The sequence below is a fragment of the Balaenoptera physalus genome, assembly GCF_965194825.1.
Source record: "Balaenoptera physalus genome assembly, chromosome: 13".
NCBI classification, from domain to species: domain Eukaryota; kingdom Metazoa; phylum Chordata; class Mammalia; order Artiodactyla; family Balaenopteridae; genus Balaenoptera; species Balaenoptera physalus.
In genome coordinates, this window is record NC_138892.1 from 71,746,055 (window position 1) to 71,762,977 (window position 16,923).

A 16,923-nucleotide genomic window follows, 5' to 3' on the forward strand; every position below is an offset into this window, starting at 1 on the left:
TGGAATGTCCTATAAATATCAATTACATCTATCTGGTCTATTGTGTCATTTAAAGCTTCTGTTGCCTTATATATTTTCATTTTGGATTATGTGTCCATTGGTGTAAGTGAGGTGTTAAAGTCCCTCACTATTATTGTGTTACTGTCGATTTCCTCTTTTATAGCTGTTAGCAGTTGCCTTATGTATTGTGGTGCTCCTGTGTTGGGTGCATATATATTTATAATTGTTATATCTTCTTCTTGGATTGATCCCTTGATCATTATGTAGTGTCCTTCCTTGTCTCTTGTAACATTCTTTATTTTAAAGTCTATTTTATCTGATATGAGTATAGCTACTCCAGCTTTCTTTTGATTTCCATTTGCATGGAGTATCTTTCTGCATCCCCTCACTTTCAGTCTCTATGTGTCCCTAGGTCTGAAGTGGGTCTCTTGTAGACAGCATATATATGGGTCTTGTTTTTGTATCCATTCAGCGAGCCTGTGTCTTTTGGTTGGAGCATTTAATCCCTTCACGTTTAAGGTAATTATTGCTATGTATGTTCCTATGACCATTTTCTTAATTGTTTTGCGTTTGTTTTTGTAGGTCCTTTTCTTCTCTTGTGTTTCCCACTTAGAGAAGTTTCTTTAGCATTTGTTGTAAAGCTGGTTTGGTGGTGCTGAATTCCTTTAGCTTTTGCTTGTCTGTAAAGCTTTTGATTTCTCCATCAAATCTAAATGAGATCCTTGCCGGGTAGAGTAATCTTGGTTGTACGTTCTTCCCTTTCATCACTTTAAGTATATCATGCCACTCCCTTCTGGCTTGTAGGGTTTCTGCTGAGAAATCAGCTGTTAACCTTATGGGAGTTCCCTTGTATGTTGTTGTTTTTCCCTTGCTGCTTTCAGTAATTTTTCTTTGTCTTTAATTTTTGCCAATTTGATTACTATGTGTCTCGGCATGTTACTCCTTGGGTTTATCCTGTATGGGACTCTCTGCGCTTCCTGGACTTGGGTGGCTATTTCCTTTCCCATGTTAGGAAAGTTTTCAACTATAATCTCTTCAAATATTTTCTCTGGTCCTTTCTCTCTCTCTTCTCCTTCTGGGACCCCTATAATGCAAATGTTGTTGCGTTTAATGTTGTCCCAGAGGGTCTCTTAGGCTGTCTTCATTTCTTTTCATTCTTTTTTCTTTCGTCTGTTCCGCAGCAGTGAATTCCACCATTCTGTCTTCCAGGTCACTTATCTGTTTTTCTGCCTCAGTTATTCTGCTATTGATTCTTTCTAGTGTAGTTTTCATTTCAGTTATTGTATTGTTCATCTCTGTGTGTTTGTTCTTTATTTCTTCTAGGTCTTTGTTAAACATTTCTTGCATCTTCTCAATCTTTGCCTCCATTCTTTTTCCGAGGTCCTGGATCATCTTCACTATCATTATTCTGAATTCTTTTTCTGGAAGGTTGCCTATCTCCACTTCATTTAGTTGTTTTTCTGGGGTTTTATCTTGTTCCTTCATCTGGTCTATCTTTCTGTGAATGTGGTTTTTGTTCCACAGGCTGCAGGATTCTAGTTCTTCTTGCTTCTGATGTCTCAATTTTTTAAACATTTTTCAGGTAGTGAAATTTGTGGAAATTTAATTTGTGATTCATTTGGTTTTTTTTTTAAAATTTTATTTATTTATTTATTTATTTTTGGCTGTGTTGGGTCCTCGTTTCTGTGCGAGGGCCCCCTCCAGCTGTGGCGAGCGGGGGCCACTCCTCATCGCGGTGCGCGGGCCTCTCACTATCGTGGCCTCTCTTGTTGCGGAGCACAGGCTCCAGACGCGCAGGCTCAGCAATTGTGGCTCACGGGCCTAGTCGCTCCGTGGCATGTGGGATCTTCCCAGACCAGGGCTCGAACCCGTGTCCCCTGCATTGGCAGGCAGATTCCCAACCACTGCGCCACCAGGGAAGCCCCATTTGGTTTTTTTAAACTTTTGAAATAAATATAAGTTCACAGGAAGCTTCATAGACAGCCCATTTATCCTTCACTCAGTTTTTCCCCACTAGTAACATTTTACATGAGCTTAGTGTAATACCACTGTATCTGGAATATATGTGTATCAACATAGTGGAATATTAGAACCCCAGAAATTGACATTGTACAACCTGTAGACCATCTTCAGACATCACCAGTTTTACCTGCACTCGTGTGTATGTGCAGTTTTATGCTGTTGTATCACATAAGTAAAATTCATGTCATCACTCCCACAGTCAGGATACAGACTGTTTTATTACCACAGAGATCCCTGTGCTATCCCTTGATCAGTTTGCTTGTAGACAAGCCGCCTGGAGCTAGAAACATTAAGCCATATGAAACGGGGGGATGAGTCATGGTAAAGTTTTATTTCAGTTTGATCCACAATGGACAAACTTTGCATTTATGGACTTCACTGATTCTGGATGTCACTGTTTACTGAAGACATACCCATTTAGCTCAGCTACAGTTTTGCCCCATTAAAATTATTTAATAGAGTTACCTCTTTGAATTTTGTATGTCTAATGTTCCATTTTCAATAGTCTTAAGGAATAAAAGCAAAAGCAACTAATAATCAGAACTTGGATAAGTACCTTTACTTTTCCAATATTTTTAAACTTTTTTTTTTCTGGCCTGAAAATACAAGTACTATCTGTCTCACATTAGTTGCTTTTCCTCATTTATTGCTTGTAGTGATAGTTATTGGTACATAATGAGTTCTCAGTATGAGTTTCTACTCTCTATCTTAATCTTTAAAACCAAGTTTTCATAAGTAAAAGAATGTAAACTTGGGAGATAAGAAACCGTGAATAAATTATGCCTCCTCTTGCTAGCAGCAGCTCAGTGTTTTATTTTATTTTATTTTATTTTTTTAATGGTAAGGAGGATGTATACTCGCTAGTGCATATGTTTTATATTTCCATTAAAGAAAGACAGAAAGAAAACATTCTTTCTGTAAACTGTGTTTTCTGACATTGAGTTATGGTCAAGAAACTTACCTAAAACTTGACATTTTTTTCCCTGTAATTTCATCTGCATTAATCAGTTTACAGTGATTACATGATCCAGCCATTCCTCTCGTAGGGGTGTGTGTGCGTGTGCATGTATGTGTATATATATACTCAAGAGAATTGAAAACATATGTTCACATTAAAATTTTACATGGATGTTCATAAAAGCATTATTTATAATAGCCAAAAAGTATTAACCCAAATGTTCATTAACTCATGAATAGATAAAGAAAATGTGGTATATCCATCCATTCATAAAAGGGAATATTATTTGGCCATAAAAAGGAATGAAATGTGCTGATAAATGCTACAGTGGGTGAACCTTGAAAATACACTAAGTGAAAAATGTCTGACTCAAAAGGCCACATATTATATGATTCCATTTATCTATGGAGACCGAAAATAGACGCGTGATTGCCGAGGGCTGGGAGTAATACAAGTTGAGGTGGAAAATGGTATTAATACACAATTTCAAGCAGTCATTTTTACAAAAAAATTTAATTAGTCATTTTCTTTGAGACTTCATTGTTAATTTTCATTTTCTGCTGTTGGAAGATTTGACAGAAGGAGATGGAATAACCAACTTATTTCCTTCCTGGAACAAAGGGGCACTTTAGGTGTTGATTATAAATAAATTGTGATTTTGTTGAAAGAAAGCTTTGACGATGTCTGTATCTGAAAGATGGAGATACCTATTTGAACAGGTTTGTTGTGAGGCTTAAATGGATGTGAGAACTCTTGAATCTGAAAAAAACTCTGTGTTAGTTGTTGCCACTTTCACTCAGCCTGTCTCTACTAATAAGTGCAAGACTTAAAAACTACATGACCATGCCTGGAAGGGGACAAACAAATTTCCTCATTAGGTTGTACATTTTGCTGGTCTGCACACATTTTCTTTTTCTGATTTATCGACCATTTAAATTAAGATATGTTAACTTTTTATGCTGTGCTTGAAAACGGTGTCCATTTCAAGGAAAAACAAATTTTAATGTCACTTTTCCCCATTGATTTAAAAATTCTGACGTTGTAGTTCTTCATGCAGTAGTATACAGAATAACTTAGGCAGGATTTTAAAAGCAACCAGTGCCTGACCCTGTCCTCAGGGTTTCTGATTTAACAGGTCTGGTGTAGGGCTCTCTGGTGATTTCATTGTACATCCTGGATTGAGACCCCCTGTCTTAGCCTGTTGACATTTGTGAGAGGTGTGATCAGAGATGTTGCAAATATGAAATTTCATAGACCTTTCCCTGTAAGAACAGTAACTTATAATTGAATTCATGGTGATGGGACATGAGGTGACCTGTTTAGTGACTCACTCTGACTTCATACTTGCTTTAGTAAACCCAAGCCTCCACTGTACTGAATTTCCAACTAGACTTGTTTTGAAAAGGAATAACAATGAAAAACATACCTTTTGTAATGTGAGCAGTTGTTGTTGTTGTGTATTTGTGGGTTTTTTTAGCTCCAACCTGCAATCTAAGAAGAAAGACCACATTTGATCCCCCATTTTAGCTTGTGAAATATAGTGAAACTGAGATGTGTAGGTAATGAAACTGAGCCGTGAATATCAGCTTGGTCTCTTATTTCCAACTTAAAACACCATACTTGGTGTTTTAAGCTTGGATTGAGGATTAGTTTAAAAGCATTTAAAGATTCTCTCTTTCCTTTCTACCAGCATTTGTGGCTTAAATTTTGCTTCAGGATAAGCAAATGTTTTGTTTGGCGGAATGGATTTTATTCTAGGGGGAATATGTGCAGTTCATGAAGGAAGGAAAATTTTAGAAGTATTCCAATATTTTCTGTGTCATCTTAGGAGGAGATCTTAATATATTAAGAGCGTTCATGACTAAAAAACGTTTCCAGTCTGTGGTATTTTTTGCCTAAAGGTTTTAAAGTTCTATTTAAAGTAGTGGTACGCTAAGTAAGGGAGAAAGCAATTTCCAGAAATCCTCAAGTTACCATAGCAAGTTGGATTTGCAGTTTTGTTGCTGTAAAATAGAACAGTAAGTTTTTATGTTATTGAGTAAATTCCTTGTTAGTTTTAAGCCAAAATACTCACATAGGACTATTTCTGTCTTACTCTGTTAGGTGTAAAGATTTCTCTCTGTGTTACTGGAATCCCTATTGGATGCTGCCCTCTGATGTTTGTGGAATGAACTGCTTTTGGGAAGCGGCTTTTAGGTAGGCACTTAATATTTAATTGGTAGATCAGTGTAGGTAAGATTAGATAGTAGCTAATAAATTTTTGAGTGTAATAAAAATGTGGTCATATGGTCATAAAAATGTTTCTTTTCCTGTAATATTATTATACAAGTAAATAATTTGTTTTCTGATTGGGTTTTCTGTTCTTTTTCCCACTTTGAAGTAGTTATGACTAATTTTTTAATACATACTGTGTATAAAATGCTCTAAAAAATTTTAAAGATGTTACTAAGATAAACCATTGTTCTTAGGACAATTTATGATCTAATTTTAGGTAACAGGTGATGAAGTGGTAACCGGATAATAAAAGTAGATTTCCACTGACACTTACAGACATATAGCATTTATCTAACTTAAAGCTGGTATACTGAAAAAACACTTTGTAGGTAGATGGAGACAACTGGGGAAGGATTATATTGGTTATGAGCAGAGGGGTTGAATATTGGGGAATGGGAGGATAAAGATAAGTGTTTAATGAAGGAGCAAATGATATGACATTGTTTATTGGCCCTTTTTTAAAGTTTTTGACTAGTTCAGCTTTGTTCACGTCTCTGGATAATGAAGGCATTGGATTGGCTGACTCTCAGGTCCCTTCCTGCTCTAACCTTCAACGAAGGGAACAAGTATTGGTAGGAATGGGATATCAGACTCTCTGAGATAGTAGCAGGGGAGAGTGAGGCCGTAGCCTGAAGTGCCCTTCCCGAGAATAAAATTTCTTTATGATTCATTTGAATTTTAATTCTACTCCTTCCATTTGCCAGGCACAGTGCTAGGTGCTAAGAATCAGACTGAGTCTGGTTAACATGGCCCCATCCTTCTGGAGCTTACATTCTGATGGGAGCTTCACACTAGTCAACCTGAGACTATAATAGAGGGTGACAGGTTATAGCCATGAAGATGGGAGAAGCAGGTGGGATGAGGTGGGGTCATCTTAAGGCATCAGGGAAGGCGTTTTCAAGGGAGTGACTACACGATGAACAGGAAATTAGCCAGGCTTAAGGACAAGAGGTGACATATTCCAGGTGGGAAGAACTGCATTCTTAATAAATATTAGTAGTATGTATTTTTAAATGCTTGTATTCCCAATACATTATACATCCCATGAACAACTGGGAAGGAATCATTGAAATCACATATTTTAATTGTATCTCATTGCTATGGAAAAGATTGGATGATTGAAATTCTAATATGGGTCAGTCGAGTCAGATTATGTAAACTTTTAAAAGCTAACTTTTTAAAGATAATCTTACCATTCAGCTTGTTCATAATTTTGGAGAATAGGAGCTCCATATTCTTCATCCTTTAAAGAGTTTGCTAGTGAATAGAGTAATGACAAGCACCACTTAGCTCTCTCCGACCTGACATAAATCTACTCACTCTGGGAGCTGGGTAAGGTTGAAAGCCCCTGTATACTCGGATTTATACAACCCAGGCCCTTTCGTAAGTTACGGCATGAGTAATGATCTTCCTACCTCCTCTACTGCGGAAGTGGCCCAGGGAAGTTGACCTAGTCTGAATCCTGGAGCCTCTGCTTAGTATTCCTTTTCTTTGAATCTCTCCAACTCACTATTTTCCCAAAGCTCCCAAGTATTCCCTGGAAGGAATTACATGTGGATAGATGCATGATATTGTAAACCCTTGTGCTTTTTTACTCTCCTAAATTTGAGATTTTAAAAGTTATACTCTCTGCCTGTAATATTACATCCATAGTATAAATCTGTAACCATTTTGTTACATGTATCATATCATTATGTAAAATCTCTTAAACTTAGTGTATGATCAGGCCACCCAAGATGGCTGTTCTCTTGCTCTCTGTACATCCCCTGCTCAACCAGTCCCTGCCTCACCTACACCCTACTCACATGACTGACCTTCCTACATACTTGCCCCTGCCCCAACTAGTGATTGTTCTGACCTTTAAATCAGAACATCTCCTCCATGATAGCTTATCAAAGGGATGGTGAAGCGCATGCCCCTCTGCTAGTTTCCCTGGTAACCAGTGAGCCAACCTGAGGTCAGTTCTCCCTGTAACTGATTACCCCTTCCCCCCGCTGCCCAGCAAACACTGCTGCCGTGTCATCTGCACACAGTGGCGTGCTGCTCCAGGACCTTGCTTTCGACATGTAAGCTCCCCCTGTCCATTAAGCCATTGACGTCTCTGCCGGCCTGACTCTGGCCTCCTCCTTCGGTCTTGAAGCTGGGCAAGTACAGGGCTTGCAGGCCTGCATGCTGCAGTCCAACACTTAGTTTCTTACTTTGCTCTTGGGGATCCCTTACTTATTCAGTCTATTCCAATGTGCCGACAAGCTAAAGTGCCATCCCATTGCCATGTCATTCTCCCCCGCCATTTCAGTATTTAAGTAACACCTCATTTTTGCCTGACTCTGCCCACCTGGAGAAGCTTCTTTGTAATCCCCTCGGCTACCATTAGCTCTCCCATTTTGCCTGGCACCAGTGGGCCCTTAACTGGCACCACTTTCTTCTCCCCAGACTTGTCCCAGCGTTTCCAATTTGAATTCTTCATGTATTTTGATTAGACTTCCCTGGGGGGTTATTTCCTCCCAATTAATTTATTATACAGTGATCATAAAATAACATAAAAAAGCCCAAATCGCCTCAACACCCACCGCAAGTGTTTTCGCCGTTCCTGTGCCTGTGCTTCTAGTAACTTGTATCTGCATGAGTCGTCTGCCCCCGACTGCTCCCCGGTGGTGGCGTCACAGCGCTCAAACCTCTGCTGCCTCTTCTGTCCCTGAAACAAACCAAACACAAAGTCCCTACCGCAGCTTGCTTCCAGCCCCTTTCCTTCAAGCATCCTTTGTTTATTCTTTCTCGTCACCAGCAAACATTTATAAGAGTATCTACTGGCTTTACTTCCTTAAAAAACAAACAAAAAAAGAACACCTTCACACCTCAGCCCGCCACCTGACTAAAAACCCGCTCTCACTGAAGTCACCTCTGACCTCGGAATTGTTCTTTGAGCCCTAACCTGCTTTCTTGTTACCACTTCCTCTTGCTTCCGTTCGACTCTGTCCGTCTCTGGCTCTTGTCGTCTCAGGTTTCGTTCCCGCTGCCTCTGGACTCCTCTCTAGTCCTAACTCCTTAGGACTCTGCTCCCTGGATAGGCGCAGGATCGCCTGTTTAACCGATATCTTCATTCCAGAGCTGTTTTCTGAGCTCCCGGACTGCGTTTGCAGCTGCACGGTGGTGATTTTTCGCCTTGCTGACTTGGTCTGGCTCCTCACACCGCCCCTCATCTGGGTTTCGTGTCTTGGCTCATGATGGACTTCCCACACGTCCGTCAGTCTGCAGTGACTTTTCCTGCCCATCTCCTTTCATGCTGTTGCTCCTGCCGGCCTCTTCCTTTCTGTCCCTTAACTACCATGGAATCACTTCTTATCCCGCCACTGTGACCTCCCTTCCGTGCCCACCGCTTCTCCCTTCTCTGTATCCTCCTAGTTACTGTACCTGCTGCATCTGTTGTGGTTGTGAACCATTACCCACTTCTGGAGTGTTGACTTCGCAGTCGGACACCACGTGGTGTTCATTATTTAAGCCCCATTATTTGGCAAGGTGCTTGGCAAGCAGTAAGTGACTAGTAATTTTCCTCAGCAGTTTCAGACGAGGTTAGATGTTTGTGTAGTGAGCCCAGTCAGCAACCTTGACTGTTTTCTGTTTCAGCAATTACCATGCTTTCTGATTAAATCTTTTAAAAATCCGTATTTTCACAACAGCTGTAAATTGTGTGAGGTTAGGATTGTGGCTTTCTTGTTTATCCCCAGTGTCTAGCAGGTGAAAGGAGTTCAAATATTCATTAAAAAGAATGGATATCACTTATGTTCTAAAAATTATACAGATTTAAGCCTGTACCAGCATTGTCTGAGTGTACTGGTGTCACCGTAACCTTAACATTCATTATTGGGAGTTATAATTTTACCACTTATTAGAGTAAAATGATAGCTTATTATTGATTTATATTCATTGATTGTTTCTTGAATATATTTCTGCATTTATTTGGCTTTATAAATTTTTGTTTGTATTTTCTGTATTGATATTTACCTATTGAGCTTTTAATGCTTATTTTATGAACTCTTAGAATAATATGTTCTACCTTTGCCATTGATTACAAATATTTTCCTTATTTGTTTCATTTTTTAATTGTAGTTTTTTTTCATTATGTAATCTCTTAATTTTAATATTATTATGTGACTTGAGCTTTTAAAATATTTAATCTTTCTCTCTATGATGGGAATGGATTTTCAGTTCATAGTCTGTGTATTTGCTACCTGAACTGTTATCTTGAGTGGTCCCATGCTAGTTTTAAGAGGTATATTTTTACAGACTCTTTTAAACTATATTTTAAAAATTAATACTTACAAAATGTTGAATTTTTAGAGTTTTTTTCATGCTTTGCATAAAACCTTGCAGAGTTTTTTTTACATATTGTATTTTGTCCCCAAAGTGATTTATATACAACCTTTAAAGTAGTTTTACCTTAGTATGTTAATTCACCACAACTCTTTTTTTTATAGTAAGAGGAAAAACCTTTTTTTAAGAGCTACACATTAAGGAAATTATCATTAGTGTTTCTGAATATAGTTTTCCAATTTTGTTCAACTGCAAGTTTTTAAAGATAAGTTCGTGGCAGTTATTTTTTAGTTTGGGGAGATTGTTATCAGAAATTTAATCTGTTTACTTTGAGTCTGTGTACTTAATTATAATGCTAATTCCTAGTCTAAATATTGTTATATGTTGTTTTCTTTTATAGAGAAAACACTAATTGAATTATAGGCTAGAAGAACACACTGGAAGCTTTTGATGCTAAATTTTGATTAAAAAAATTTTAATTTTGATTTAAAATTTTTAATGTTTAAATTTTGATGCTGTCTAAAAAAAGAAAAATTATTATTCCTTTATAGCAGAAATGTTACTTAAAATAAGTCTATTCTTAAGGCTTATAAGTCTGTTTACAGTATTTGTATTAGAATTTTCATCTAAAACGTTGTGTTAACTTTTTTTTCTGGATTCCTCCTCTCAGCTTTTTACTTCGATAAGTTTTCAAATCTACAGAGGTTATAAGAATAGCATAGTGAGCCACTACATACCTTTCACTAGATATTTACCTATTAGTAACATTTTGCCACTTTTTGGCTGAACTGTTTGAGCGACAGCCTAAATATTCAGCATGTATTGCCTAAGAACAGGGATATTCTCCAGTACCAACATAACAAAATTGGCACTTTCAAGTTATTTAACACTGACAGAATGTTATATTTATATATATTCATATTTCCTTATTTTCCGATTAATGAACTTTGTATCTTTTCTTCCCCATTCAGAACCCAGTCAAGGAAAAATTGCATTCAGTTATTAAATCTATTTAGTCTTCTTTTTTCTAGAACAATTCACAGACATTTTTTTGAGGGGGGCACAGGGCAGGGAGGCGTGGTGGTTGGTGTCTTTCTTTCATGACATGATATTTTTGTTTTGTTTTGCAGAATGTTCCTTTATTTGGATTTGCCTGTCTCCTTAGGATTAGATTCAAGATCTTTGGCAGGAATACTGCGCAGGAGATCTTGTGCTCTTTGGGCGTTCTATGGGGAGGCATGCGGTGGCAGACAGTTAACATGATTGGTTGTTTGATCCCCTGGTTAAGGTGTCGGTGTCTCATTTCTACACTGTAACAGTATCTTTATCCCCTTTGTAATGTGTGGGGATAATAACTTGATACTCTGTGGTTTTAGCATCCATTAATTATTCTTGGTCAAATCATCTATTGCAATAGTGAATGCAAAGTAGTGTTTTTTGTAATTCTGTCATTCCTTCTACATTTATTGGTTGGGATTCATCTTTAAAGGAGGGTTCCCCCTCCGCCTTACTCTTTATTTAGTATCATTTTGGACTCACTGATTCAGTTTTTTAATAGAATGTGTTACCATTCATTGCTGTCACAATTCTAGTCTGTGCTCAGGCTATGCCAGATTTAGTCATGGGGACCCTCAGGTGTTACCTTTGAATTATCTGAAGCATTTCTTCTGATCATATATCTGTAGAAAAGTAGGTATGACTTTAAAATGTCCTTTTTGGATAACATTTCTTTAAATCCACAGGGACTTTCTCTTATTCACACTGTGATTAATGTACAGCATATTTTTGTAGATCCTGACAATATTAACGCCATTCAGTTGGGACCAAAATTACTTTCAGGGCTACTTCCCTACAACTTCTTCGAAGGTTTTAGTTATCCCTTCCTCTAGTGTAAAAGCTTACTTTAGATTTCTTCCAGTTGCAGTTACTTCCTGTTCCTGGCTCTAGGGACAGGGTCGTGAGCAGAGACATCTTTAAAATATGTTTTGTCTTGTCAGTTTAGCTGTTGGAGTCTGTACTGTATATAATGCTTTTGCTAAAAAGGGACACATAACAGAAAAACAAATGCAATATAGTTGACAGTACTACTACTTTCATAGAAGTTGGTGGAAGGAGTGCTAGCAGTGTGATTAGAACAAGCCTTTCTGCACTGCCTGAGAGCAGGAGTCCCTGGGACTGACCTTAGAAGGACTTCTTTTTTCCTTGAAGAACATTTGACTTATTTCTCTTGAGAAGGTTTATTATACTTCTGTATGTAGAGAGTTCTGTGCCAAACAGCACATGACTGTTATGGCTCACTCATTAAATCTCTAGGCTTTTAGCTTTGGGGCAGGATCTAGTTATGGCCAGTTAAGCAATCTGAGCCCATTATAGATTCTCAAATCTTGGTGCTTTAATGAGGATCTTTATACCCTCATGAGGAACAGGACCTGGAGGCATTTATCAGAAAGCTGAGACAGTGGAGAGCTCTGTGAGATTGTTGTGTGTCTTGATTGCCTTCTCTTTTACTTGTGTCATTGTGGCTTCCACTGCTTTGAGGTGAACTGGGTTCATGTCCCCTCGTTTAGGTAGAGAAAGTGTAGATGGTCTCCCCTCTGATAGGGTCCCAAAGTTATAAACTGAGGGGCTCAACAGAAATGAGGGGAATGGATAGAGGGTGCAGACAAGGAAGCAGGCACTGCTTCTTTCTAATTCCTGTCAGTGGAAAAGAACAGAGCTTTCAAAAGGCCCAAGCTTATGCTGTACCTTGTGAGTGAAAAAGGTAGCACAGCAGGTGAGTGGTGAAAGGCTAAACTCTGGTAACCCTGTAACAGAAGATGCTTGGATAGCTGGGTAGCCATGTGCAAAATTATGCAGTTGTCCCCTCCTCAAACCACTCATAAAAACCAGTTCCTGGTATATTGATCTAAATTTTAAAGGCAAAGTATGTACCTGATGTTATATCTTAATTTAATGATAATCTTAATAACTTGATGAAGAATGAAATATCACCACCGCTTCTCGAATAGTAACTATTCCCCTTCCAAGAACACCACTTTTTATATGACTTCTCCATTTAATACCATTAACAAAGTAACAAAGTGGTGTAATAATGTTTAACTTCATGAATTATCCAGGAAAGGTTTCTTTTTCTTAAAAGCAGTTGTTGTTTTTGTTTGTTTTTAAAGAACCTCATCTTTAGAATAATTGGCCCATTATTCTGAATAAAGGGTAGGTTATCAAGGTATTGGGTTTCAGCCTCCCAGTTGAGGAATCAGGGAAGGAAATGACTCCTGTGTTTTCTAGGAGGTAAGTATTCATGCTGAAGAGCCTTTCTGCTCCTCTGCTGAAGGCTGACAGTTACCAGTAATTGTGTAGGTAAGAGATGTCCCATGTAAGAGAAGTGAACCCATTTTCAGGCCTCAGGAACTCAGACCAGAAAAGCGTCAGTTTCAACTGCTGTCTTAAATGTCTCTGGGCCCTTGGCAAACAAGCTTGTTAATATGACTGAATAGATCCGTAGTAAAAGCAGGAGCACGTTATATATATTCAGACTTAATTTTTTATCCTATGAATGATAAATAATTCCAAATGTTTAATGTTAAAACATTAAGTTGTATGAATTTGATATTCAGGTGTGTTTTATGTAGTCAGTTGTTTGTATTTAATGTTATTTAGCATCATTTTCTGTTTTCTCATATCCTGGTCAGTTGAGGGACTACCCATGAGCAAGACCAAGATTTTCCTCAGGAAACAGTTCTGGGTCCACTCTGACACGTGGACACGTGAATACTCAAGATTCCAAAGTCCTGTGCTAAGGAACATAGCTACGATAATTTCAGCTTATAAATTTAAGAAAAATGATTAATCACCCATCCCTGCTACTACAAAATCTCAGTAATGGATACATACAGCTATTAACGTTAAACAGTATTATTTCTAATCCCCTTATACATTTTACAGAAAGGATCTCTGTAACTAAAAATTGAGTTAAAGTCAAATTTGTATGTTTTTCGTTTTGGAATGTTTGTACTTCATAATACTTTAGTGTGCTACTAGTTTGTATTAGGTTGTCTTCCACTCCTACATACCTTTAGCTGTCAGTTCCAAAAAGATTATTTTATGTCCTAATTACAGATGAGGTCTTTATTTCATACTGTGAATGTTAATTGTTTAATAACAGTGCAGTCACACGTAAGTAGTTCTGTTCCTTGTATGATGGTGGAGTGTTACTGGTTCAGTGGTAAGGTGCTTGCACTGCTGCTCTGTGTTACAGGTAGGGTCTGACATAGCCTAGGCTGATAACTGGAGTTCAGGAATCTTTCCTTCCTTCCAAAATGTTGTGCTACTAGCGTTTGACTAGTATTTTTAGACCACCTCAGAAATTTTTACTTCTCACTGATTACTTGATAAGTGGGATTGCACAGTAAAAAAAAAAAAAAACTTATGTGAAGGAAACTTCTTGTAATCAGCATGGTTGAAGATTGGATATAATACTGAAATATTTGTGGGTGAATTTATATCTGGGTTTGCTTCACAGTGATCTGTTGGTTAGTGGAAGGGGCTGTGGGGATGGGCTTTAGAGGAAATAAGAATACCTTTGAATGGATAGTTGTTGCAGCTGAGAGATGGGTACATGGAGATTTACTGTTGTATTGTCTCTACTTTGGTGTGTTTGAGATTTTTTTTTTTAAGTAAAATAGTTAAAAATTAAATGGAAGACCTTCAAATCAGTGCTGCTCCCTTTCTCAAGTGGGGGTTTCCTTGAGAGAATTAAGCCCTAATGTCCTACAGCATCCAGAGTGAGTAGTGAATTAACTTCTCTCCCGTGCATCCAGAATGATGCTAGTTATGTACCATTCTTGGGGGAATGCGGAAGTGGTCATTTTTTGTGTTTTGTGGTTCCTGGTGAGGAACATTAGTTGAGAAAGGCTGGTTGAGGGTATAGATATATATATGATTGATTCAACATTGTACTGTTTTGTAATTTGATGTGTCTTTGCTTTTTAAATAGAAGGTTCAAACTTCAGTTTGTTTTTTGTTTTTTTTTTTCAATTGAACTATAGTTGATTTACGGTGTTGTGCTGGATTCTGGTGTACAACAAAGTGATTCAGTTATATATATTCTCTTTCATATTCTTTTTCATTATGGTTTATTACAGGATATTGAATATAGTTCCCTCTGCTGTACAGTAGGACCTTGTTCAAATTTCAATCTTTGAACATGGTCAGAATACCATGTCGTTAACATGTTACCCTGTACTAACACTGTTGGAAAATGTGGTTTTCTTTTCTATCAGGTATAGTCTGAAAATGCAGCCCGTTGAGAGAGTGCACCTAGCCGTAGTTGCCTGTGGGGAAAGACTGGAAGAAACTCTAACCATGTTGAAGTCAGCACTTATCTTCAGCATCAAACCTCTTCAGTTCCATATTTTTGCTGAAGATCAACTGCATGATAGTTTTAAAGGCATAGTAAGTATTTGAGACTTAGTCAAGCCTGTATAGTTGAATATTTAATGGTATATATAGTAAAATGTTGTTGAACAAAAATATGTATTCTGCAGCTCTGCCCTCTAAGAGTGGGGACTGTTCCCTGCTGCCACTTCCATCTGCGCTTCCAGATCTAGGGTGTAAGAGGAAGACTTGTTTTTGAAAAGGAGTTAGGCTACTTAGAGTCCTTTGCCAAGCATGGAGGTTTTATTTTACTGACTATAGTTCCAGGATGTTTTGACTGAGAAGTCCTACTTCTTAATTGTGTTCCCATCCTCGGCTTGAGAGTGCCTCAATCAGAGTGTGCACAAAGGTTTTAATTCTGTTTTGAGTGGAGGGAACTCTTAATCGACAATATGGAGGGAAGTAGCTTCTTGCTCTGGTAAGAAAGTTTCTTATTTTGGTTTTGTATTAGTTACAGTCAGTGTGGCTGTAACGGCAGAAAACCCAAAATAACAGTGGCTTAAACAAGATAGAAGTTTATTTCTCTCTTATATAAAAGTAGGCAGTCTGTGGTATATGGCAGCACCATGTCTTCAGGGATTCTGTTTTTTTCTCTCTTGTGGCTGAGCCATCTTTAACATAAAGCTTCTACCTCATGATCCAAGATGGCTACTCAAGCTTCAGCCATCACACTCATATTCTAGCCAACATGAGGGAGGAAGGAGTGAAGAAGGGGGTTCTCCTCCTCCTTTCTAAGGAAACTTTCTAGAATTTGCACATGACATTCCTGCCAGTATCTCATTGGTCTCAACTTAGTCATGTGACCATATCTAGTTGTTTGTGTGGGTTGACAATATCCCCTTTTAATCAGGACCGCCACATAACCGTAACAAAAAAAATTATTCCTATGCAAGAAGAGGAGAACAGATAAATATAGGAGGGAGAACATATACGAAGAAGAAAATTCACCTGAAATCTCATTACCTTGTGTTCTGAGATGGTGGTGAAGATGATAATGATTATCCCCGCACCATCTCTGTCTATCTCTCTATCTACACTCAATTAAGCTTTCAAACTGATTTGGATTTTTTTGCTTGATCTATGTAGGAAAAACGTATTCAATGTTTTTTCAGGTTAAATTAGTTCATTTTGCATATTAAGTGAAAAACACTACTTGTGACCTCAAGTCTTTTAGTTTTCTGCTAAAACCTTTGATTCCAAGAGGCATAGAGCTTTACTTACTGTTTTACAAGGAATGAAATTAGAACATTCTCTAACACCATACACAAAAATAAACTCAAAATGGATTAAAGACCTAAATGTAAGACCAGAAACCATAAAATTCCTAGAAGAAATCATAGGCAAAACACTCTTTGACATAAATCATAGCACTATTTTTTTGGATCTGTCTCCTAAAGCGCAAAGGAAATAAAAGTAAAAATAAACAAATGGGACCTAATTAAACTTAAAAGCTTTTGCACGGCGAAGGAAACCATTGACAAAACGAAAAGACACCCTGCTGAATGAGAGAAATATTTGCAAATGATGTGACTAATAAGGGTTAATATCCAAAATACATAAATAGCTCATACAACTCACCATCAAAAACAACAAACAACCTGATTAAAAAATGGGCAGAAGAACTGAATAGACGGTTCTCCAAAGAGGACATGCAGATGGACAACAAGCACGTGAAGAGATGCTCAACGTTGCTCATTAATCATCAGGGAAATGCAAATCAAAACCACAGTGAGATCTCACCTCCCACCGGTCATAATGGCTCTCTGTCATCACAAAGACCACAAATAAGAAATATTAGGATGTGGAGAAAAGGGAATCCTCATATGCTGTTGGTGGGCATGTAAATTGGTGCAGACACTGTCGAAAACAGTATGGAGGTTTCTCAAAAAATTAAAAATAGAACTACCATGTGACTCAGCAATCCA

The 16,923-nt window shown here is 37.8% G+C and overlaps 2 protein-coding genes across 10 annotated transcripts in view; one reads left to right on the plus strand and one right to left on the minus strand.

The window, feature by feature from the left end:
* Window positions 1-16,923, plus strand: part of GXYLT1 (glucoside xylosyltransferase 1) — a 55,281-nt gene that overhangs the window by 8,576 nt on the left and 29,782 nt on the right. For 7 of the 8 annotated variants that reach the window (XM_082422616.1, XM_082422619.1, XM_082422618.1 and 4 more), the window contains exons 2-3: window positions 5,084-5,176; window positions 14,845-15,016. In XM_082422616.1, the coding sequence (XP_082278742.1) occupies window positions 5,084-5,176; window positions 14,845-15,016 (265 nt within the window). The remainder of the gene's footprint in view (window positions 1-5,083; window positions 5,177-14,844; window positions 15,017-16,923) is intronic. The other variant, XM_082422617.1, reaches the window with a different exon arrangement.
* LOC309641919 (uncharacterized protein) lies at window positions 1,931-9,024 on the minus strand. 2 transcript variants are annotated; one of them, XR_014252844.1, is made up of 3 exons: window positions 8,202-9,024; window positions 7,825-7,949; window positions 1,931-2,302 (listed from the first exon to the last, which is right to left on the minus strand). XR_014252844.1 is itself a non-coding variant. In XM_082422672.1 (2 exons), exons 1-2 carry the CDS (start codon window positions 8,524-8,526, stop codon window positions 7,924-7,926), a joined length of 351 nt encoding a protein of 116 aa, XP_082278798.1. In that variant the 5' UTR covers window positions 8,527-9,024; the 3' UTR covers window positions 5,190-7,923. The 2 variants fall into 2 exon arrangements, 1 of the variants encoding a protein (XP_082278798.1); XM_082422672.1 differs by lacking the exon at window positions 1,931-2,302 and having other exon boundaries at window positions 5,190-7,949.